This window comes from Rhea americana, unplaced genomic scaffold, assembly GCF_003343005.1.
Source record: "Rhea americana isolate MKP2758 unplaced genomic scaffold, rheAme1 scaffold_105, whole genome shotgun sequence".
Lineage (NCBI taxonomy): Eukaryota > Metazoa > Chordata > Aves > Rheiformes > Rheidae > Rhea > Rhea americana.
Genome location: NW_028185095.1, coordinates 2,781,149 through 2,807,331, shown reverse-complemented (window position 1 = coordinate 2,807,331; position 26,183 = coordinate 2,781,149). Strand labels below are relative to the sequence as shown.

General features: G+C 36.5%; 1 protein-coding gene across 3 annotated transcripts; it reads right to left on the bottom strand.

Moving 5' to 3' along the window:
* Nucleotides 1-1,425: 1,425 nt before the first annotated feature.
* LYPD6B (LY6/PLAUR domain containing 6B) lies at nt 1,426-26,183 on the bottom strand. 3 transcript variants are annotated; one of them, XM_085308703.1, is made up of 5 exons: nt 26,170-26,183; nt 10,833-10,983; nt 9,616-9,714; nt 8,103-8,233; nt 1,426-5,629 (listed from the first exon to the last, which is right to left on the bottom strand). In XM_085308703.1, the coding sequence occupies exons 2-5, from the start codon at nt 10,945-10,947 to the stop codon at nt 5,465-5,467; spliced, it is 510 nt and encodes a 169-aa protein (XP_085164829.1). In that variant the 5' UTR covers nt 10,948-10,983; nt 26,170-26,183; the 3' UTR covers nt 1,426-5,464. The 3 variants fall into 3 exon arrangements, with proteins under 3 accessions (XP_085164829.1, XP_085164839.1, XP_085164819.1); XM_085308713.1 differs by lacking the exon at nt 26,170-26,183 and adding an exon at nt 12,266-12,295; XM_085308693.1 differs by lacking the exon at nt 26,170-26,183 and having other exon boundaries at nt 10,833-11,095.

Here is a 26,183-nt window from a genome sequence, read left to right as displayed (position 1 = left end):
ATTAACTTCTTATGGGATGGGCTTTTGTCAGAGTTACACTGTGACGAACATACAAATACCTTCTGAAGAAATGGCTTTGTGCTCTGAAAGAGCTACAGTGTTTTTTTCCAGATCTTAATTTTGGTATCACTTGATTTTAAAAAAATGAGAAATCAGAAAGAATCCCTACAGCATTTTTTCCTGCTTAAATGAGAAAGTTAAGAGTTTTTTTCAAAATACTAGTAGCTGACTGTATGCTCATAGTTTTCTTCTGTTGGAATTTTAATCTGTACTCAGGCTTCAACTCTGATAAATCAGACACCACTGGAGATCCGTAGTTCTTGCTTTGATGCTTTTCTGATTAAATGCAATAGTGAAAATATATTTTCACTGCAAAACTATAGTGCAGAATTACTTTACTAATAGTTGCAGCAATCAAGTTTTCAGAAATACAAACAAAACATCCAGTTTCCTATGCCTTAGGGTAGAGCCTGTCTTTCAGGGTAAGCTGTCTTCCAAGAAGGGAGGACTAGCACAGATGAAATTTCCTGAAGCCATTAACTGTAACAGTCAAAGCAGATGAAATTGTAACAATACTGAATGCATGACAAAACTTTAYGTCAACTAAGATTTTGCCCATGTTTCCTCAGGTTTTGCAGGTGGTTAACAATCACACTCCCCAATATACATATATGCACATCTACATTATCCACAATGGCTTTTGAAAGGACACAGGCATATCTGTGATCTTTTCTTCTGTGAGGGTACACACAGAGGTCACGAAGAAGAGACACCACTGTCACCCAGAAACTGAAATTAAAAGCCCAAGTGCTGATTTTCAGCGTATTTGTGCTATCTAGCATATACATGAGAAACACATGGCATGCTGTGTATCTCTTAGTAGTTGGTTCACACACACACAGACAGTTTCTCATTACTTGAGTTTTCTGAAGTGGCAGAGCTCTTCCACATCCTTAAAAGGGTTCTCACTTAAACTGCCTGGGGAAAAAGGAATCTCCACCCCATGAAAAATATTATATCCCTGGAAACAATTACATCACAGCTGGAAAAGTCAAAATCTCATTCCCCTCTTCCCCCTAGGGCTGCAATATTCTCCTGCCTAGGCTTGCTGACTCCGTGGCTTTGCCGTGCTGCCTATCCTCCTATCTTGCTGTGCTCAGGATAGCTCCTTACCTCCTTCTCAGTGAAYTTCCAGCATGTATCAGAAAAGAGGGAGTAGCAGAATTTGGCTTCAGTACAATTTCAGTTCAACATATTCCCCAATTTGCCAACTTTATCAAACTAAAAAAATTCACAAACAGATTTTCCTTAAATGGTCAGAATCAATAATATAGAATAATCATCTTCATAATTGGTTCTGCTGATTTAAAGAGTAAAAGGATTTTTATCATTTTTGCTTTGTCACCACAAATATTTTCCACCAAGTGTGTTAATACCTTTAATTAAAAGTGCCATTTCTGAAGAAGATATATAACAATGATATAGAGGTAAGAAAGTATCATACAAACCAACACTGAACAGAGGAAAAGGTATTCAGTATTTAAGCTTTTAAAAATAAATCTTCCATAGACTGTCCAGTGCAATGTAAAAAAAATGCATCATTATACACATAGATCATAAAACAACATACATCTTTTATCAATTGCACAAAGTAATTTACTTTCCATTATCAAACACAAGCATAAAATTCTTCTCATTTTTTTTGTTGAAAGGGCAACACAAAGGGATCATTCTGCCCATGAATGCACTTGAGTGTGGCACCCACTGTTGCTATCCAGTGCTTGCTCTTTCTGGAGATAAAACTGATCCCAATCCTGAATGAGAATGCCATATTTAATGCCTTATTGTTGGAAGCTGGATGGACATAAAAGCATTAGCAAATATCTTCCTGTTCTGCATATAAAATGATGGATGTGCATTTATACAACTTTCATTTGCACAGTTACATAGCTAATGTAGGCATTAACCAGCAATATGTACTTTTAAGTTGTAATATATACGTGAAGCAAATTGATGTGCATGAAATACATACATCATGGAGCTCCTGAAGATTATTTCTCTCAAGTCAGAAATTGTCTTACAAATTCCCCAGTGGGTATTTCAGACAGCTATCTGAAGAGAAGATATAGTCGATACTTGAATTTATTTAATAAAATACAAATTTCTACTATAAATTAACATGATTTATGCAGTCATTTATAAATTCAAAAATATGCACTGTGCTGATTTTTAGCACTATTTTCTCTAATACCAGCACATATTAGTTTTCCTACAAAGTTACTATTTAACATTGGCCTAAAGTAAAATGTGATCAGAAACATAAAGGTTTCACATACATAAAAAGCAACAAAGGGCACAAGGCACTTTCAAATTCTCTGTTTCCACATCCAAGTGCCTACTTGTGCAGCATTTGTGCAGTATTTACAATGCATCAACAGCTTCTCATATTTTTTTTTTCCTTTTAAAGAAACAATAGCCCTAAATTCCGTACCAACAAAGATACTGCTCTATCAAGGCTGAACAGAACTGATCTTCAGATCCTGCACTACTGTTTTTTTTTTTTTTATGTTAAAAAAAATAAACCTTTGGCAATACCCAATCCCATCACAAGTCTAGCCTGCTTGCTTTATTGTTTATTTTAAAAAGGAGAAAATTAAAATCAAACAAACTACTTTGGCACTTCAGCAGAATGCTTCTTTTTTTCTTTTTCCTTTAAACTCAAAATGATTCTTAGAAATTTCATCAGAATTCAATTATGAGCAAGTTTCTTAACTTTTCAGTGTGTCAAACTGAAAAAAATTGTTTCAGTCCAGCCAAGAACAGCATCCCCACAGAGCCCAGCTCTTCTGGAAGTCACAAGGAACCTCAGCCCATTTCCTGGACAGCACTGCAGGGTCTCCCTGGCGCTCCTGAACGCTTTGAAAAGGCATTTGTACTGTAAACAAATGTCAGTGCTTAGATTATTATAAATTATTTACAGTAAACTCATTTAAGACCATAAGCAATCTTAAGGCCTTGTTAAGACTGCAATAATTATTCCCAGAAACAATTACTAGAGCACCTAGTGCTGGAGGCAAAAACAGAAGAAAATATCATAGACCTTAAATGTGGAAGACAACTTGCTTTCACTTTACTAYGGAATTTCCCTTTAACCAGAAAGAAAACCTGGCATGATTATTCCACAACGAAAACCATCCAAGAATCCTATAGATCATAAAACAAAAAGATGATGTTTAGTGATGAAAAATATTGAATAATCTTAATTAGGTCTGTTACTCTGTATGACGCCAAGATTAACGCTGCAGACATGTTACCTTGGGATGATCTTTGAATAAAGGAAAAAATTTCTTCAGAACATCTTCAGCCACTTGGCCAGCAGGACTGCACAGCAGTGGCCATCACAACCCAGAGCCTAAAAAATCTTGATTTAGGCAGCAAAGATTTTCTCGTATTGGCAAGAAAAAAGCATTTCCATCCAACTTTTAGAACTGTGCAATTGCCTGTCATCAAACCGCAGGCTAATTTCTAGACATATTTAAATATTCTAAAAATAATATGTTGCAATTTTAGAATGTGATCGAAACTATGAACATTTCAAAAACAGTATTTTCACTAGTTTAGTGACTTAAAATAGCTAATATTTAAGTCAATATTTATGTAACAAAAAATTTTCCCAATTTCTAGGGCTATTTGAATTTTTCAGAGATCAGTTTTGAATCTCCTTTTAAGAGTAAGTTTTAATGATTTCTCCTCTCTGAAAAATATGTTGACAATTTATGATAATTTTTTAAGTAACTCATTTAAGAAGAGAAAAAGACATTTTGTTTAAACAAAGAAACAAAATGAATTGCTATTCTTCAACCTTGCTAGGTCAGATCTTCAGCTATACTGCAATATATTAGAGTTGTCAGAGCAAGTCTCTGAAAAAGGCAGGGAGATGGAAAACACAGTCACACAAATAGGAACACCTGGAATTTGTTAGGATATAAAGTCACATTAAAACCATCCTGAGAAACATCAAACAACGTCAGTGCCTGCTGACCTCCACAATTAAGGGGGTTTGCACTCCAAATAGTTTAAGGTGAACTATTAACAAAGTAGCCAACATGCACAGGGTAAGTGTGACCTATTATAGACTGTATTTAGGTCAATCTGTCAAAAGTCCTGAAATGTACTGTACTGCACTACAGGGGGTAAAGTGAGAGTTCAGACAAGCAGCTCACATATGCAGGTCTGCAGCACAGAACTGGCAAAGGAAAGAGTTTTCAGTACATCTAACAGTAACTAAACTCTATCTGTCAAATTTGCAGCTGTTCCATCTAGTTGACAAAGTCATCAAATTTGTAGCTGTTCCACACAGCTGACAAAGTCATCTAAATTACGAAGAGCCAAAGTCAAACTAGGCAAATAAACCACATTAAACCCCCTCTGAAGCAGAATCTTGGCCCAAACTTTTCAGATGTGATAAACTAGACAAAAGTGATATCCAGAGTTCTAGGATATTCAAAAGCGCTGAGTGCTTACAATRTAAAGATCCCTCAAGGGCAATAACATTTCTGATAGTCTTCTGCTAACAAAGAGTAGATTTTTCCTTATTTACATCAAACGCCTATTTATAATTTTTATAATACAGTAATGCCTTGACTGTAGTTGCAATTTAAAAGTCATGGTATTACCAACACTTTAAATATATCACAAGGATGAAGATTCTGGAGCTGAGGAGATGAGCAGCTAAGGTGGGACTCTATTACAAGCAAACCATCTTCTCGAGGGAGGGAGAAATAAGAATTCTGACCTAGGTGATCTTTAGACAGAAATTTTGCATAATTTCACATTACTTTATAATCTGAGGGTATGACAATGTTTTACAGAAAAGATACAGTTTAAAAATTATTTTCTATTATTTCCAATAGATATGACAGCTCTGATCAAAACAGAAAAAAATCTCATATATGTACTCTATGAAAGCCACAACTAAAGATGAGCTTATATATACCTGTAGATCAAGACAAGACACTCCATGTTATTTACGCACAGTGAAAAATAGTTTATAACCAGTTTCCATCAAGACACTTGCTGGCACATGGTCCATCAGAAGTCCCCTTTCATTTCACACAATGAAGTGATTGTCTGCAGACACTTCTTTTCTCTGTTCAAGAAAGACGCCAAGTGTATGTGAATTTTCACCATAAAACAGTGAACTATAAGAACTTAAAAGTTCACTGTGCTGCCTAATCACTAGCAGTTTCTTTTAAATACTGCAAGCCATTTGAAGTATTTTCACTAACATATCCAGCAGCTTCATGATGTACACTTGTCTTCCCACTGGTTTCTTAAATTCTTACGTAATTTGAGAAGTAGTTCTGATTTCACCTTGCACATCCTGAAGCAATCTTCTTACAGCTTCTTATGAGTCCATGGAAAGGCAAACCCTCTCAAGCAGATGTAACGGGAGGATGCTGCATTAGGACAACAGAATCATCATGACTGATGCAAGCAATGCAGTATTGACTGTCCACCTGCTGCCATCTGACGTTCTCCGTGCATGCAATACAGCAAACACTGCATTTGTGTGATTGGTTGGTATTTCTACATTGCAAATCATACCTTCACAGCAAGAAACACATTCCTGTTGAGAAAAAAACAGATCACTGGACATAGGCTAATTCAGCAGTGGCTTTTTGAGCTGTATGTTCTTTCAACTGATTGCAGAAGCTACAACTAAATACACTAATCACTTACACCTGGCAGCCACAACCCAGGTCAGCAGATAGAGCTTATCAGTTACAACACCTCTTCCAAAATCATGCAGCATGGTGTTCTGACAGTAGCTCATCACCCAGGGTGGTCACTGGGTTTCAAAACTGGGACATGATATGGCACATTATAGAAAATAAAGAAAGCTTTCCACGCCTTTCCCATTCTAACACATTAACTACAAGCACATTTGAATGTTTTGAGTTTCAGCTTTTTAAACTAAAATATTCTGGCTGTAAAACCTCTGTTCCTGTTCATTCTTCCTCTCAAGCTTTTGTATTCAGTGTAGCCTTGCATGCTTAACTTSAGACCTCCTTTTTATCAGTTTCTAGTGCCACAGAACCATTGACAAAGCTCATTTTCAGGAGGGACTCTTAACAGTAATTTTCTTTATTTAATATTCCTTACTAGAAAAGCCAGGAGAATGTCATTTTTCCTGTTAAACAAAGGAACAAAAGTTCTTATAAGATAAAATATAGCATAAGACAAATGCTGCATCATCACTTCCTAGCCTCAATCCATCAAAACCTGTTGAAATCAGTGAAAATCTGCTCAGATAACATACAAATCATTTATATTTTAACATGTGTTGTCTGCTTCTTCTTAGGTATCTGAAATCTTTCATGTTAAAAATAATTCCAACCTAAAAATTTTAGGAAAACATTGATATTTAAAAATTCTCTCAGTACTATGTAACATTGCAGAACTACTCTATACAATCTCTTTGCAAAAACATAAAAAAATTAGACTGCATTAATCCTCAAAATATTTTAGCAGTATATTTTAAAACCAAAAAAAATCTTAAATGGTTTAGGACAGAAAAAGTGACTTATGTGCATTTCTACAATTGTGAAGAATTTTAGGAGAAAGATCAAACATACCAATTTATCAAAATAGAATTTTTTGGCAGAACATATTAGCTTCATAGAGATTCTCTCAAGGTAAGGATGGAAGTTCTAGAAAAAGCTCAAGAGTTTTGCAAAGTGAATAGGAAGACAGATTTATCCGGGAGACTGGCAATCAGAACCTCTGTTACAAAATGAGACAGCCAGGTTACAGTCCTTACTCACAGAGTTCACCCTATGAACAATACAGAACTGCTCCAAAAAGACCAGTTGAGACAGACATTTATGACTTCCTCCTGTGCCAAAGAAATGGCACCAGGGTGCTGCCTGCCTGCTAGTGGCACTGCCTTGCTTTTTCTCCACAAAAGTTTCCAACGACATTGGCTTCATAGGTCGGTAAATTGAGAAGTTTTTTAAAAAAAGAAAGTTCAGAAAGTTTTATGCTACAGAAAACTACTTTTTACCTAACTTTATATTTTTGTCAACTAGTTCTTGTGAACTAYAGGATTTTTTTTTAGTATTTTATGAATTTCCATTTGGAAATTGTTCTCCTCAGATAAAAGGCACCACAAATTTGGCTTCCATCTTTTACAGTTTATTYGGCATGGCTCTTTGTATCATAAAATTTCCTTTTAGCACAACAGTTCTTTTTTTGGCACTACTACCGAATAAAACAGAGTATGTTCCAAGCCTCTTGCCAGCCTTGCTCTTTTTTCATGACTTACCACTAAGGAAATCAATTCTCTGATGAAGACAGTCAAGCATGACTACAGCCACCAAAGTCTTTTTGGAGTCAAAAGCACAAAAGGAAACCCACTGCTCTACGAGGAGGCTACCTGATTATGGAAGACAACCAATCTGTAGTGTGAATTCCAGTATTTCAGCAGGTAAGCCATCAGAAACTTTACAGAAACTTTTACATAGCAAACCAAGGCTATATGTGCAAATACCACCTGAGAGGGCCAGAGTCCTAGTTTTCTGTCTTGGAACAAAGTAACTCAACCACATGTTGTGCAAAAATGTGACCTTCATGGACAATTACAGCCTTGCTTTATGTACTGTGTAATGTTATCCAAGCTATGTTATCCAGAGACATGACTGGAGTACTTCACTCCCTCACCGGCTTGCCCAAGCACTGACTGATGCAGCTGTAGCACCACAAGCACCAGCAGCACCCAGAAGCCAAAGCTCATACATCACATTCACACTAGTAATGTCCCTGAAAGCTCAGATGTTTCCTTACAAGCTGCTGTTACATCRTTGACTGTACCACAGCAATACAAACAGGAAAGTAGGAAGAAGGGGGTAGCCAYGCTTCCACTGGAGAAATTTGATTTCTATAGATAATACTGGACAGTATCTCTTGGTACATCCTCTTCAAGCTCAGCAGGAGTTTCAACCATATGAAAAACAAATATGGAAATGGAGATGGAGAACCTTAAAACTAATGTGTTTCTTTTTTTTTTCTTTTTGCAAATAATGCAAAATAAGAATGCTTACTCTATGACTACTTTCCCTGTGATGGTGACAGCCTACAAAATGGCATTCATCTCCAGTAGCACATTTTTTGGTGACTGATATACTCTTCCCATGGTCTGTGAAGAGATGAATGGTCAAACAGTACCGAGTACCTATGAAATAAATCAAAAAAAGGTTTATTTTCATAGAATACAAGTTCTATCGAGTTCAAAAATTTCACAAAATTTAGCAAAATATTCTTATAAAAATAGGATTTGTCCAGGCTGTATAATGCTATTTTTCAACTTGATCAAAATCCCATTCATTAAGTAATTAATCAGGGGTGAAATCTAAGGTTAATTGCCCCTTCAAACCACCAGAAAGACTGCTGGCATATAAACTACTTACTAGCACTATAATCTACACATCTTTCACTCTCCACTTCTCTCTTTTTTTTTTCCCCCACCTTCTTGTTTTCTTTATTTTAGACATATTTCCTCATTCCTATATTTCCTTTCTTCCCCTTTCCCACTGTTCTTACTTTGAATATCACTGCAAAGAAAAAAGAGCAAGCGTATTTCTACTGCTTTCTATGTTCCCATCCTTCTCTCATACAAGTACAGTCCGTAGTCACTTTAAGCCTTGCTGCTCATAAGCAAGACTATAACCTAGATGGACTGCTATCCCTTGGGATGGTATCCAGGTGGAGGAGGACCACAAGGGCAAGAAGACAGTTCTTAAATTTGTAACAATTCACTGATAATTACTTCTTAGAAAGCACAAGGCAAACCTGTATCAACAACCATTATCTCAGTACCTACGTTAACTCTGAAAGAGATGCCATTTTTGGTATATTAAACTTCAATAAGTTGAACTTTATAATGATCTGATGCAAAATTGAAGAATCGAATGTTCTAGAAAAGCACAAGATCAGTAAAAGGAACTGATCATGAAACCCTTGTGAAAGAGTTCAAATTTTCAGCCCTGTCCTAGTCTCAAACAAGTTATTTATGGCGTTGAGAGCAAATACAAAGCAGAGTAACACTGGAATGTGAGCATGAGAACATAAGGAACTGCAAATACAATCTCATAAAAACCAGATTATGTTTCTTTACAAAAGCAAGTAAAATGTATTTGTACATGTATTTACACAGCTTAATGATACTTTTAGAATAACTTCACTTATAGATACATAAAGAGACAACAAGATTAGAAGATAAATGTGAGAAGGAGTTGTATCTGAATTAATGTCTAAATTCAGCTTCTATATTTTCCAGTTAGAGTGTGGATGTCACTAGACGGCTTTTACCTATACCTATAGATACCTATATTTATACACATATGAACATAAAAAGATTGCACTTTTGCTTTGCACACTGAAATGATCAGTCACCTCTGCAGAAATCATATGACTCACTATTACTAATTATATAACTAAGGGCATCACTGTGTTGGTATGTTAATCCTATTCAGTTAGAGTTGTACAAGACGACTGAGTCAGGGAGAAACAAGTATTAACCGCCATAAAGAATCTCCTTAGTACAGACACACTTACTTTCAGGACACCATCTATCTTCTGCCCATCTGTTACAGTTGTAATTGTCCACTGCATTATCACAGGTAAAGCACTTAAAACTGTTTGGAAATGGAGTAGCTTTAAAAGTATTAAAATACAGTAAGTTTGCAAATATAAAAAGTTCAAATATTCAAAATAATACTGTAGTGCTTGCACACACACCTGCTTACAAAAACTTACATATATGTACATATTTTCAATGCTACATCACGTTAGATAAATAAAAGCTATGACATAAGTTTTATAGAAAGCTTTTACATTTTAAGTTATTTTTGCTATACCTGAACTTCAAAACATCTCCTCTTCTTTTCATTCTCTCACAAACTGAAATATTATTTAAGTAACGATGGCAGAGAAAGGAAAGAGAGAACATCTTACATATATGTACATGATGATACATTCACATGTATGTCTGTTCAGTGCAAAAACACAATCTACATTCAAATGGCTTTTGATTCCTTCGATAAAACAACTACGTCTTAAAAAACAGCTTCAGATATTGATTGCCAACTTTAAGAAGCTGCTGACAAAGGGATCAAAAAGGCTATTGTGAAAGCTTATTTACATTATATGCATATATAAATGGTTTAAGATACAAGGTCCCCTAGAGATTCCTCTGTACGTATTATACCAAGCTGTCCTGACTGTTTTAATCATATAGCAAGAAAATCTTCTCCACTTCAATGAGGAGAGAGAATACTTCAGATGCTAGATAAGAGGCAAAAATATGATGCTATTAGTGACAACTGACTTCACAGGTCTCACAGGGTTTTTAATTACCTTCAGTATGAATCAACTACATACAGCACACCTATTCTTTCCTCTACAAAAAAGTCAGCAAGATAAAAGACAAACACATCTGTTCTGTATTATTTGTAAGAAATCCACTGCATAATTTGCTCTGTAGGAAGTCATTTCAGAGACAGAAAAGTACAATAAAAGCATTCAAAATGTAAAAACTAATGCACTGATGCACTCTTAATTTAGCAATGCATGCAATTGTTTGTTTTCACTTAGTCAACTTATAAAATCTTAAAAATAAAACTTCCAAGGGTTGAAAAGCAAAAGTTTTGTTTTAAATTTTGCATCCCTTATGTTTGAAAATGCTCTACTACAAACCCCCTAAAACCACAGGGCAATGAGTAAAATGTTAAGCTACAATTGCTTACATAAGAAAAACGTAACTGTCTACTTACGGTCTAGTGGAGGTCTCACATTATAGAAGTTGATGTTCTCAGATGAAACCCAGTTCCAGGAAAGGATGAAAAACTGAAGAAAAGCTCCGATCAGCATGTGACAGAGTAACAGCATGCTGAATATTACTGTACAGAAACAAAATTCTTAGGCCTAGGAAGGAAAGGGAGAACATCATTAAGTGGAAACCACAGAGAACTGAGCATGTGGAACAATAAAGTTCCTATGAACTTCTGAAATCTGGAAAATTCAGTCCCTAGATCTACACTCTGAAGAATGCTACTGTAAGCAAGCCTATCTCATTAACAATGATGAACCACTCAAAGCTGAGCAGTTACTGCCTTCTGCTGGCCAAGATCCTGTACAAAGCAGCTACATTTCCACAAACACTGAAGTTAACTTTTTAAAATCTATTTGTCCTTCTGAGCAATGCCAATCTTACAGATTGCTTTTAAGCATTCATGATAACCAACACCGAAACACAGCTCCTTTATTTCCTACCTGAAACATAGTCAGGATTACAATACCATTGAAGTAAAAATGCAGACAAATGTCATTTTTTAACACTGACAACCTAAAGGAACTCAAGACTAATTCCTTAATTGATATAGAACAATGTATGTCATTGACTTCAGATAAGCTAATACATCATCCAAACCGTAAGTGTACTTTTCAGTGGTTTGTCATTAAAGATCATGAGCTTTTTAGCTTTTTTTTAAAAAACAGGGATACCAAGGAAATGCCACAGAAGGTGCCTGGTGACAATGCACACACGGTGGAGTACTCCAAAACAAAACATTCAGAGAGCCAAGAGGTGCATTCTGGGCATACTTTGTGCATTTCTTTGGGGCCCTCTGTGTCCTTTGCAGTAAAGCTTTATAGAGAAGACTAATCCATGAACGTTCTGATCAACTTTGATGTTTAGAGTACACACATGCACACATGTATATACAGCAAAACGCAGTGATACTGCACCTAACTGATACTTTAAGAGTAGGATCACATTAAATGACACTCCGCCCATGTAAAKTCCCAGCAGCGGGAACAAGTTCGAGTGGAGAGCCATGTTCAACCAGACAYGGCACTCGGAGGTGCCAAGTGAATTCACTTGGCATTCGGAAGTCTCTCTGCAGACACGTGCACAGGGCCATGCAGATATATGCTATGCATGCTTGGCAAGTTCTGAAGACATCCAAACACTAAACTGAAAATGGTTTTCACAAAACAAGGGTAGAGAAATTGGAGGACTTCTTTCTTTTTCCTCTTTTTCAATAAAGACAAAAAAAAGTATTTGAAAAACTTTTTTGCCAACAAACCAATCAACTGAAAATTTAACTTTATGCATTGAGAGGTTTGCAATCCTCATGAGGATTTCTTTTATAAATCATGCTTTTTAAAATGTATTTCAGTGGCTATTGAGAGTGCCACAGCATACCTCTACTTACAGTGCACCTCCAAGACTATTTTCTGTATACGTCCTAGATTTCTTCTGACTATAGTCCAAGATCTAAAGAAGGATTATGAAAAAGAGTAATGCGAAAACAAATAGCAACCAATCATTATAATTCTGTCCAGAAGAAAATAACTAGCTCAAATAACGTATGATCTTATTTATATTGAAAATAAAGATATACAGCCAACCACACTTCCACACTTCTAGCTTTCTAAGAAAGTATCAAAAAAAGTACTGGAGCTATACAGTGTGGCTCTGCCTTTTTGAGTGCCATCCTAATACAGATCTACAGATTTCTCCCTTCCTGTGACACACTAGTATCATAAAAGACAAATGACAGACAAAAGCAAAAGCAGTGAGATTATTCAGTCCTCTCATAAGGATAATCTTACTCCTTCTGTAAACACAAAAACCTTATTCAGGAAATGAGCCGAGGGAATCAGATCATACCAGATGAACGTGTATTTCTCACTCTGCGTATGTTTATCAAAACTATTAACAAATGCTCAGATGAAAATAGAAGCACACATCGGCAGCAAGGTATTCTGAGAGAGCAAAGATTATTATCAACTTCCAGATTAGAGGTTAATAACAAGGTATGAGCTAAACAAATTCCCCTTAGTTCATTCCTTACTGAAACTGGAAAAAAAGGCGTTGGTCTAGTCCCTTAACACCCCAACAAAATCCATAGTTATTCTAAAATGTAGTTACAGTTCTTTCTGATTAAGCATGAGTGTTTACATGGTAATATTCTGCAACATTAAATACAGACTGTTTATAAACCACTTGACTTGTCTCCGCCTAGCCTATACACCCAAGATGCATTTCAAATGTGTTCTTAGCTTTAGTGCTTTTAAAAATTTGTTGAGACGCACAAGCCCATGCATCATGACCTGATGCTTTGCTGCTGACAAGCTAACCAAGGCCATTCTCTATCACAGAGCTATTGCACAGGCTCCAAAGCCTACCCACAATCTTTTAATATTCTCCAAGACGGATTAGTAGAATATGGTATTATCCACGATAGAAAAAAAGGAAAAGAAAGAAAGGAAGATGCAGTGGAAGAAAAGACAAGAAGTGGAAGAAGAGACAAATAATGAACGATCCAGTACTATTCAACTTAATTTCTCCTTCCTTTAGCATTCTTAGCTTAACAGTTTATGTTAGAGACAACATCTCTCTCCTCAAGTTCCTTCTATTTTACACAAAGTTTAATTTACATAAAGTTTATTTTATACTATTTTATACTATCATGCCTTAAAGCTATACTCTTTATCCTCTGTATCTAAGATTCTTTAGATCAATTTTTGCTCACAGAATAGCCTTTTACGTCAGTGTCAATAGGTGAGAGAGCTTCCAAGTGACAAATTTCTTATTTTCTTTGTGCACAATAATCCTGCATATTACTCCAGCTAACACTTTAAGACATTTTGGATCAGGTTTCAATGCTCCACTCAAGGAAAGGAATCACTACATGGCACCAAAACTCTTTAATATCTCAACTGTTACTCTGGATGAGCAAAGTTACAGTCAATGTAACTACAGAATGTCCTAGGTAGTGGAAACAATACAACATTATTATGTTTCCTACAAAAATATACTTTCCATGAAAAGAGCCACCTAAAAGCACCCTAACAACTAAAGATGCCCGAAGGCCCATGTGGGAGCTCTTCCTCTCCCACTTAGATGAGAATTCTCATACATATTCTGATATAGTGATTTAAAAACCAAACATACCAAAACAYGGGAGAATACAAAACCTAATTAGACACAATTAAATTAGCCAGGTGTTTTATAATTCCCCTTTTTTTTCATATGTAGAAGACACATCCTCCCTGTCATTCTATTTAAATGTTGCCCTTTCCTGTTTTTTCCCATAGGTATCTCCTGTCATCCATTGTTGGAGTCAAAATATGGAACAGCGAAATRTTTGGTCTGATTCAGTACAGCCATTCTTACATTCAGTCCATTCATCCCACAGAGGGGGATTAAAGCTGTATTTAATAAAGAATTGTACTGTATGGAGCCCTGTTTTCCTACCTGCCTCTGCCCAGCCGTTTAACTCGGAGGAAGACAGCTGACATAGCATGTCACAGCCATCAGCGCAATACTAAAATAAGCCTGCTCCAAAGCTACTGCTACCTGTGCCAGGATAAACTGGCCACCAAACCCCGGGGGAGACTGATAAAATTTTTGATACCATCTCATTCTCTGCMTCCTTTGCAAGGACAGCAATAAACATCTGTATATACAGAATGAGTGCTTTGCTCAAAAATAAGAACAGATGCATATTTGATTTTATTCTAAACAAAATAAGACAAAAAGGGACCCGCAGATGCTATGTGGAGCTGAAAATAAAGCAACTCCTATACAATAAAAACAACTCCTCTGATGGAAGGTGATACTAGTTTTCAGAGGCACATGTTCTTGCTGCTAATTTGCTTACTCTTGTGTCCCCTGAAAACCACGGATGAAAGTTTCCATCCACTCCAATAGGAGCATCGGGCTCTCAATGTCCACAGCCTGCAATGAGCCTTTTTGACCGCACTACAAGAAGAGTCTTTTTTTGTGCATCCAATGTCAACATCCTTCTTTTTGGTCCCCTTGCAAAATAGCTCTATTTACGTTCTTCGAATACCACAAAAAGAAGTTACTTTTAATCGGTAAAGCCAGTTTCAATCAAATGGTTGCAAATTTCAGTGCATCTCACGCAGGTCAATGGCAGCTAGTTCTTCTATATTTACGCTGTAGGAAGTTGGAGTACTGAATCATTTCAATGCACAACAGTTGCAAAGTTTATTTCCTTAACACGTATTTTCTGTAATTTCTACAAGAGGTTGAGAAAACCTTGCCTTTATGGGGAGACTGGTCTGTAACTTGATCTGATGCACCTGGAGAGCAAATAAAAAGCACAATTACACTTGTGCCAGCTTTCTACCAGTTCAAGCCTGCTTCCCTCCCCCAAGTTCCTATTGCTTTCCTCAGAGTAGCTCACGCCACATGGAAAATTTTAGAGAATATAATACAAAAAAAAAAGTAGTCCTCAGTTGGTGTGAAACAGCCAATTGACCTCACGATTTACTGTAGTCAAAAGCGTCCTTGTTTAATAACAAGGCCTATAAATAATGAATGCTGTTTGACAGTCTTACTTACACAGCTGCACCAAAGSTCATTTTCAAACAGAACAGCAAAATGCTGAAATAGCAAAAAAACTGGCTTTCATATCTTACCCCAAATCTTTAAAATGCGTATTTTCTCCATAGTTTCATAAAAAAATTATCCAGTAGCATGAGAAAACATTTACTTAAGAGCAATTAAGAACTCTCATTAGTGAAAGAAAAAACTGTCACAATACAGAAGATTACCTTCTCGCAGACAAAACAAGGAATCACAGTTTTCGTGGGGCAAGGGAAAAAGACCCAAGAGCGAAGGACTGTTGATAGAAGCTTTATAAACAACTTTTATAAATAACATTTCAAGAAAGTCTTGAGGAAGATAATGACTGAAAAAATACATTCCAGGTTTTAAACTTTATTTGCAGTGTGTAACTGAACAGAGGGAAGCAGTGTGCTTGATTTCTGATTTTAATAGAATTCAAGTCTGTCTGCATTGTTTTTCCTGGCAGACTCCGCAGAGGATTAGCAGATTTAACATCAGATACAGAATGCAAATAAAACTTCCTCCTGCCATTTAGTAAGCAATTTTCAGGTGCTATTAGATAACTGTAAATGCTTACATGAAGCTTATTAAATACCTCTTGAAGTCGTAAGAGTTAGAAATACRTGGGGGAAAGGTATGTATGTTAAGGGCTGAAAAAACTGTAACCAATACTTGACAGTCATGAGGTATTCCCCCCAACAAATCAAAAAGGCACTTTGACATATCTAATGCAAGGAGAACAGCTCTTTGGCTTCTCCATTTCCCTGTTTCTTAGATAAATGTTGCCATTCTCATGTTTTCCTCCAGAGACTGTTTAATTTGATCTGCAAGTCACAATTCATCCCACTTCAAAACTCAGCAGGTGAATAAATGGATGGAAAGGAATAAGAGAAAACTTTTTCCTTTTTCTTGGGAAATAGGTAAAGTATACTTAGAATAGAAGAGGAAATGCTTTCAAGGATTAAAAATAACACGCTCTATCACAGATCTGCTCAAAAAGTAAAACTATTTCTTATACAAGCTCTATCTTTTACCTACTAAGCTGCAATTTCTAGTTTCTGTTCTGTTTTTCCCCGATGACATGTTAGCGTTAGTCCAATATAACATAGGAAAACAGTTTTTACATTACACTGAAACATCTGCAACTAACAAAAGTGACAGAATAAAATTTAAACTATCAATATTATTTTTAAAAAGATTTCTTAATCTTCACCCATGTTACACTTAACCATGCCTGGAATTAAATTTGGTGGTAATTGCAAGAAATTACAGGGTTCTTTATCTAAGAAACTCTTATAAAAATAAAACATGTCGACATCTGGTAATGACACCACCATTTAGCTTGGGGTATTATGCTGGCATGGGAAGTTCTGAGCAAACCARTTGTGAGACACACACAGGTAGGTGTCTGAACGTTGACTATCCAATATACACAACAGCAACAATTTTTGAAAGAATTAACGTATGATTAACGTGATAAATCTGAAAAGTCCAATTAAAATGAATTATTTGCAAGAATAAAGCATGTATTTGTTTTTATGCTTGTACAAAAAAAGTTCTATGGAATGAAAATTGCATTACATGATGATACATCTCATTCCTTTTATAGTCAAAACTGCTTCACAAAGACTAGTCTTGAGCATTGTGATTCATTTTTACCTTCAAAATTCCTGATCATCTTTGAAAAATCATTTATTATGAGAAAGTCATTTATTAATGAGAGGTAAGTTTCCTATTCCCTTCTGCAAGGATAGAATTTCCTCAAGTAATTGCACTGTGTCAAAGCTATGGATGAACAAAAGATTTACACTTCAGTTTGTAACAACTTCTATGTACCTGTATCACATACGTAATGGTTTTAAATCTCTCYCCCCTATCTCTGCAAGACTGGAAATAGGAACTTTTACGAAAAGAGATCACAGGAATAAGCAGCCTTTTTTCTGTCTGGCTGAAAAAAATCAGAGGAAAGGATTCATCTACACTTTTAAAACTGCTTCCACCTTTTAATATAATATATACATATATATATATTTCCTACCTACTTCTGCATTTGACATTCCCCTAACTTCACAAATCTTAAAATTGACAACATTTAAAATATTAACAAGATTATGCTTTTGTCAGTTATCTCATTTACCCATTTTAATAAGATTGGCACTATAGGAGTCCAAAGTATTAATACATACTAAAGCTGATTTAACATTTTAGGCTTTTTGATGACTTCTTGCATCCAAGTACTTCTGTAAAAATCAGTTTGAAATATTGATTTTACACTGTCTACAGTGTATCAGAAACATTATTAACTAGTCAGTCCTCAGTAACAACGGTGAGATGGGGGCAAACAAACCCACCTCTCTGTACATGCACTACTGGGACCCCAGTTTACTGATTAACAGTGTAACAGATCATTAATCACATTGTCTCTGATTACACTTCTCCAAACTTTTTTTTTTTCTTTTTTTTTGGGGCGGGGGGGGCGGGAGGGTACAAAAACCTCTTCTACATTATTCTTCCACACTTCTAAAGCAGATGCTTTCAGTCACTGAAAATCGACCCAGTATCTCAGTAATTCCTGATATTCTGCCTTACCCTACAAAGGTTACAAGCATCTCAAGCAAACAGTCTTGCAGATGTAGCTCTCAGCTCAAATCATGCATTTCCCTCTGGTTTTCTCTTTAAAGTCTCAGACTACTGTAGGCCTGAAGCAACGGATAGTCCAAGTACCACTTTTTAAATTAGAAATGAAAACTTTTGTTTGAGGAATTAACGCAGGAAAGATAATGGTGACCCCATTTCCAAAATGAGGTTTTCTGTTTGCAATACTCTCATTTCTGCAACTCCTCTTATTTGAAAATTCACTCTTATTATTTGCCACCACCTCTGGCTTCTTCATTATTATCAAGGACAGGTATCCTTTTTTTTTTATAACATTTTTTGATAACATTTTTCACTACAGAGTCACTACCCTTTTTTAAAGTTTGAACTGGAACAGGCCATAAGACAGGGAGCCCTGCGCTTCCATCGCCAGGCTTTTGTGTCGGGAGAGGGACAGGCTAGCCCCTTCACTCCTTGCAGCTTTAGCTCCTGCTTAGCTCCATTGCTTTCTCAATTCAGTAAAAGCACTAAATATAAATGTAAATGAACCATTAGCTCAGCTGGTTAGAGCATGGTGTTGCTAATGCCAAGATTGTGGGTTCAATCCCCATACAGTGCTATGCTGAGCGTTGGACTAGATGGTCTCCAGAGGTCCCTTCCAACCTTACCAGTCTACRATTTCTATGATATGGAATAGTCTCATCCCTAGCTTAGTAGCGTATTAGTATTGGAAGGAAAGTTAGCTAGTCTATTGCCTGTAGAAATCCAACATCAATACCTGTTTTATTACCAAAAGGACATAATCCGTACACACAGCAGAAGACACCACAACTGTATGTGTAATTCATGTCTTTGCTCTGAAGAAACTAAGCTAACATGCTGGCTTTCTCTAGAGCAAGTTCTCCCCTTCCCCGACACACATTTCCCATTTCTCAGCTGTTTCATTTTTCCCTCTGTCTTCACCATGATGGTATCAAGGCAGCAAAATTTTCTCACTTCCTAGAGGAGGTACCTAAGAATTCCTGCTTGCTCTGCTTCCTCCTCACAAACTAGAAAAAAAAAATGAGCCAGCCTATACAGTTCCTCATCTAGACACCTACAAAAAGTGGCTCTGGTAGTAATGGAAAAGCCTTCTATTAGGAGTGCTCATAGTAAGATACTGTTTCATCTGCAGTATTTGTTTCAATGTTAAGAACTCACTTTCACCATACATCTTTGTGGAAAAAGCTTTTCCTTCTTTGGAGATTGAGGCGTCATGAGAACTCTTCCATACAGGAAGAGAAAAATTGAGTAATCTACAACTTCACTTAACTTTGGATTCTTGGAGGGTATTGAGACTCTATAACTGAGGCATAAAAAAGCAGGATCATGCCTCCCATCTCCAAGTTTCTCAACAACAAATGCAGCTACTACAAGTCTCAAAGAGAAAAAAAGTTTTTTTTTTTTTTTTTTTTTTTTTTTTTTAAGAGTCATTATGACTATTTAAGCCTTAGTCAGGTTATGTATTTTCGAAAATTTGGCAGCTTCGACTTGCAAGAATCTTTCTTCAGGTACAATTTACAAGTACTCTGAATTCCCTTATAAATTATTTTCCAAACAAAGACTCACAACTATAAATCATGTTATTTTCACTCATAATAYGGACTTTGGATTTTGGGCCTAGATTTGAGCTGAACTTTATTTTTCTATGAACCTGTAAGTCAAAATTGTATACTACAGTTGCCTATGGGAAAACAATATAAATAACTGCAGAAAGGCAGAATGTATTACTTATCACCTTAACGGAGTATTATAAATCACTATTTCAATCACCTTGAGTTTTGGCAAATAAAACAGCCTAAGTGATTCATCAATTASTTATTATCCTTTCTGCCATTTACTTTTAAGTGAAATCAAACAAAATTCTTGTCAAAAAATGCAGCCCCAGCCTTGTTAAGTTTATAATTAATTTAAGGGACTGAACAGCTTTTATGCAATACTATCCCAGTTCTCCCCGGTATTCTCCAAGCACAGTAACGTTGTGCTTCCACCTTCACATCTCTGAAGTCCTGCTCTCTAAGAACAAATTATCTTTAGCTTCTGAATATTCCTACAGAGCAAGGACAGGCTTGTACTTTTGAAAGTCCAATGCCTGATAAAGTCTCACTGCTTATTCCTTTAATTCAAGTCAATGCAATAAAAACAAAAAATAGGAAGTAATTTATAATCTCACCCAAAAGGTAATTTCCATCCAATTAAAAGAGCAATAGGAAGAGACAGAGAGCACATTCCAGCTCTGCATCTATCTGCCCTAAAGACAACAACATATTCTCAAATTTAACAAACTGAAAGCACTGTAACAAGTACGTTAGCAATGCCTCTGTTTGGTGAAATACATTTACTATATAAATTGCCTGCAATGTGCAGGACTAAATTCAGCAAACTGAAATTGGCAATTTTTGTTTCCTTCATTTCCTATTTACAAACAAAGAGCAACGATAAACAGGAAAGCACTATCAGTAGGAAAAATATTTCCTAGATTACTAAACCCCAAAAATCCCTGTCAGCTAAAGGCAACCCTGAATAAAAATGTAAAATTAAGGACTGTATTTTAGAAGTGAATGAGGTTTCTGGTTCTGAAATCTGCATCCCATCCGTGGTTTTGCATGAGAATTCCTTCAGATATTTATGAACTGATATGGGTGAACTACTCACAAAGTCAAGAGCCAGATGTTCTGTCTGCCTTTTTCTGTTTCAGATCCTCCCATGCATTCCCACATAGCCTGCTAATTCTCCCTTTCAGACAGGGGCAGACACCCAACACTGCACCCACTGCAGAAAACTAGCTTCTTTGACTATAAAGTTTACTAGCTAGAACACATATAAAATACTATGTGCAAACCATGCAACATATGCACACATAAGGGTTTCAAAATATGTGCACAATTCAACATAAAGGACAAATTATTTATTGTAGCTGTTTAGTATGCTTCTTACACACTGTAGGCCAGTTCCAAAAACTATCAGATGCCATTTGAGCAAGCTATCCCTATAAATGAACACAGATGAAAACTTACCTTGCTGCTATTTCCCTCTAAACAGAAGGTAATTCACTAGGGGAAAAAAGAAATCTTATTCCTTTTGTGTCTGCAAGCTTGCTAACTCACAATCAAAGGTATCATGGACTTTTTTATAAGGATATTCAGAGTCTTGCAGAAGTTATTTGTATAACATTGGGTATATTTCAGGTACATATGTCATCATTAAATTAATGATAGAGTAAACTAGACATAAAGACACAAGGAAAAAAATACACTGGTAAGGAAAAACAACACTAGTAAGAAAAATAATGTAACCTCTTTTGACAAAAAATATTCCAAACTTTTATTATTTAACTCCTCAGTTTTACATTTTTTTTTACCAGGCTATACAAGTTTTCCTCAGCACTTGCAAAAATTATGCAGAAAGTACAAGAAGCAGCAGTATAACARAACACTGATGTTAGGCTGTTTCATTTTGTAGGATTTTATAGCATTTGGGATAGTTTAATTATTGTCTCTTTGGATGGACAACACAAAAGTATTTCAACATGTCTTTCAATACTTTCTCCTAATGGAAGAGTGCATGAGATTTTTCACTTCATTTTTCTGAAGCTAGATACAACATTTTTTAACATTTCTGATGTCACACTTCTTCTCTGTAAACAAGGATATGTTTCATTTAGCTACTTCCATTGTGAGATGGTTCTTTCTTTCTCTTTTTTTTTCTTTTTTTTCTTTCTTTTTTTTTTTCTTTTTTTTTTTTTTGAAACAGGAGTTATGACATTCTCCTTTTTCTTTTTTTTTTTTTTTTTGAAACAGGAGTTATGACATTCTCCTTTTTTCCCCATAATGAGATGTTTTAGGAAAGAACTAAAGAACATGATGGCTCACAGCAGTAATTCCTCCTGTAAGTATTCCTCCTTTCTGACAATCTGCAACCCAGGGACTTCCTAGGGCAGAGACAGTAACAGAATTCCTGGTGTTCAATTGCCTTGACAGTCTGCCCATAGATTAATCCAGTCACTTTACAAACTCATCTAGAATTTGGACACCACAACATCCTAAGGTAATAAATTGCAAAATACATTTCTGTACCTTTTGAAAAAGTACTTCCTTTTGTTTGTTTTAGATCAGCTGTCTTTCATTTTATGGCATCCAGTTGTTACACTGTGTGAAATGTGAGTAACTTTCCCTACTTCCTTTAACCACCTTCTCATGATTTCATAGACCACTGCCACATCCCTCATTCAGCTGTCTCCTTTTCTTAGCTGAAAAGCATGAACATTTTTCATAGGAAGTTGAAGACCTTTGTTTATCTTTATTGTCCTCTGCACAGTTTTTGGTTCATAATATATAATCTGAAATCAAGGGAGATGCAAGATCAGCCCTAAACAAAGCCTGGGTATGTTTTAAGGATATATATGAGCATACACMTATTTTGTGCTCTACATTTGAGCAGATCACACTTCATATCTAAAGTGAAATAAAATTGTTCCTTTACTGTTTACAATATACTAAATTTCCATTTTTTTCTACACTCATTTTCACCTGCGGTGTTATATAACATAGGGCACTCAATATATCACTTATCCATAGTTTAGAAATGTATCTTCTAGGGGTTAAATGACTGCAAAACTTGCCAAAGTTGCTCARTACTTGATTAAGTCCTACTTACTCAACCAGCATTTCCTCAAAATGTGTCCTCGGACCGTCAACARGGGAATGAAGAGTTTCAGAGTCAAACTCAGAATTTATGACTTTCACTCTCATCCTGATACTTCTAATATGATACTTGCATGGATGATGTAGAAATTGATGCAAACAGATAATCGGTTACATACTGCAAAGATTTGCAGGCAKGTGTAAACAAAGAAAGACCACAAATGAAACATTTCCAAACTCAAACTAATTAAGGTTAGTTCTCAACTAATCTTAAGAAATAATTTGACAAGAGTCTCTCTATTGCAATGTTCAAAATCAGGTCCTACCAGTCCAAGGTTAGCAAAACTTTATCTGATAGCAAGAGGAAAGGCTCCTTGGCAGATAACACAAAGACATGCCCTTGCCAAARAATGGACGGAACAGCTAGCTCAGAGCAGCAGAGATCATCTCGTTTCATTTAAAAAATCTAATTCATTTTTTCAGTATCATCTTAGAGGGTCTGAATTACTTCCGCCACAATACAAACTCCAAGGCAGGAAGATTCAGCAGACACATTTTAAATACCTTGCCAATAGACCAATCCAAAAGAACTCACTCAAGTCTAATTTCACAGGTGTAAAAACTACCCAAACAGTAACCTGTTTCTATTGAGCTTAACCTCTCTCAAACTGTTTTAAACAGTAACAAGGCWCTATAACAGAAAAAAAAATATTTTCCAACAAACTCACAAGTACGGCTATCTCCATAGGACAACCTGTCAGAAATATCGACCAAGAAATATATATATATGTATATATACACAYATATATATACACATATGCATATATTTTAGACAAATCTTGGTACAAAATTACAACTCCTCCTTGCAAAACATAGACATATGAGTTCCCAAGATCTGAGACCCTGAAAATGGCAAAAAGGTTGCCCAGAAATCTTGAAACACCATGGAAAGCCCAGGCCTTAGTCCATTTTTCCAACACAAGAAAAATAATACCAAGACAATCACAATTGTTTGACTAGTTTGACTAGTGCTTGAGGAGTTTGGGGTGGGAGGGGAGTTGTTTCTGGTTTGTTTGAGTCTTTCTACCTGCCTTTTACACTTTATSTTGCATCTCAGTATAATCCTCAGAAGAGAATTGTGAGCATTTGGTCTTTTAGTTCTTTACTGGAGAGCTTCCAATAAACAAATAAACATGAGCTTCCAATAAACAAATTTAGCCACTCCATGTGGTAGCTTCAGCTGATCTATCTGGCAACCCTCAGATGCAGCTCAAACCCTAACAGAAACCAGTGCAACCCTGAACACTTGTGCAGCCTATGACTTTCCCCAGGGAGATGGCATTTGTCATGCCTCTCCAGTGCCCTGGCTGTTTCCCTGTCCATATCCCATCTCCCTGCACAAGGGGAGGTTCCCCACTGGCTTTCACAGCTGCTGCTACTGCAAAGTCAATCAAAACAGGAAGAAAGACAGGGGCAAAAAGCCCCACCAYGCCCCAGAGTACCCCTTTACTCCATTTTCCTCTGTGAGCACCATGCTGAAGCTGCAAAGGAATGGGAGGAGCACTTTTCCCAGCATGCAAGTGAAATCTCAAAAGCAGYGTGGAAGAGGTGTCCAACAGGTTTGGGGAAAAAAATGAGAAGTGCTAAGTGCGTATATTTCCCCTCCCTTCCAAAACCCCCACAAAAATTAAATGCTCAGTATACTGAAAAGTTTACCGTCCCAAAGCATTTTATGAAACTAAATTACACAGCAAGTGGTAAGCTATCCCTTCCATGCTACCATGCAAATGCATAGGAAGCAATTAAGTTTATTACAGGAAAAAAGAAGTTCAACAGTCTTTTGAAATAAGAGAACTTTCCTGCTGCAGTTTTCCGTTCTCACTTACCTATCATGAATGAGCTTGAGTGACTGAAATGCCGCAGCAGAGAAAAGACAGACAGCCTACGCAGCAACCACCCTTAAGAGCAGCTGTCAAGGAGCCACCAGGGAGCCAGGAGCGCAGGGATGCTGCGCAGCCCTGCTGCCGCCTCCAGAGCGCTCACATAACTGCTTTCCAGCCAGATGCCATTCGGGCATGAGCTCAGGTAGTGGCCAAACTGCCCATCTCTACCTGGCAACTGGCATAAATCTCCAGATCCCACAGTTAAAGCACGTTGACTGAAGACAGAGAAAAACAGCAACACTTCCGTATATTTTTCATGCTGGCATAGAGATTCAGGTCCCACAATCTCATTTCTCTTTTATGTTTTAATTCCTAATTAGTTCTTAGTTGATGTTTTAATTGTGTATTATTAGCATAAAGGGATGCCACATCATCAAAAGGTTCTCAAACATATTCCTGTTCACAGGAAGTATCTTTATACATTATCAGAGAAACCTAGCCATATACGCAATGTACTGGCTGCACCAACAGAAGGGAACACAGGGACATGTCTCTAACAACTGTCATTGCTTGAAGGACAGAAATGTCACAACATGCATCTGGTCACTGCACCTCTGATGGAATCAAATTTCTTCTTTTAAAGCAGTTACTATTATACTGGTTGGTAGATGCAGTCATTCATCATGTACAAGTATCAGAGGGCAACTTAATGCAAAACAGCACACATGATTTGCCTGCACAACAGGTATAAATCTGTAACTTAATTAACATGATCTTAATAGAATTTAAACAGGCCATATGATCATACCAACTGATTAGCATGCATAAAAGGTATTTGTTAAACAAAATCAATCAGCAGCTGAGAAGCTGCTGAGCAGAAAGGTGCTGAGAGGCAAAAAAATGTACAAAAGACAATGCAGGTTAGCAGAAGAGAGAAAAAGACTAAACACTTTGAACACGGACCAAGATAAAGCACACTACATAAAGGGATACTACTTTCCTCCTTCTTTGTCTCCTTGCCTGCATTTTCTCCCCAAAATCCTTAGTTTCTTTAGTGCTCTCTATCCAGTTAAAGAAACAAGAAGGGCAATCATCTGGAGAATTACGCTATCTAGTTATGAGATATCTCACACACATTCATTCTGTCAATAGATTATTTATCAYAAGCGTACTTCTGTTACAGCTGGAGGGATTGACTCCTCAAGATCACTTTTAAGGTGCTAGACGAGCCCCAGTGYCCAGTTTGTTCAGGATTACGAGCCTGCCAGCACACAAAGCGGTCCAGCAGAGTTCAAGTACCTCCCTGGTCTGCAGCAGGATAATATAGCACAGAAAAAGAGATCTAGTTCCTCTATCATTCAATTACTACAACCTAGAAACAACAAGCAGTTGTATTAGGCTTTGGGGATAACTGTAGCAAGATTTCCACAGTGACATTTTTTTCCAAACCCTCCTGCCACCAAAATATCAAGAAGATACAGTATACTGCATTTTCAAATGGAAAACAAGATTAAAGGTTAAATGCAAAGAAAACTTTTCACTCAGAAAACAGTAAATGATGAATGACCTTCAGATTCTCCC

What these genes read in the sequence shown, in the direction of transcription:
- LYPD6B (XM_085308703.1), bottom strand. Translation starts at nt 10,947, where the DNA reads ATGCTGTTACTCTGTCACATGCTGATCGGAGCTTTTCTTCAGTTTTTC. An exon ending in AGATAGATGGTGTCCTGAAA is followed by an intron (nt 8,234 to 9,615) that starts GTAAGTGTGTCT and finishes TTTATTTCATAG; the next exon opens with GTACTCGGTACTGTTTGACC. An exon ending in ACAGGGAAAGTAGTCATAGA is followed by an intron (nt 5,630 to 8,102) that starts GTAAGCATTCTT and finishes TTTTCTCAACAG; the next exon opens with GAATGTGTTTCTTGCTGTGA.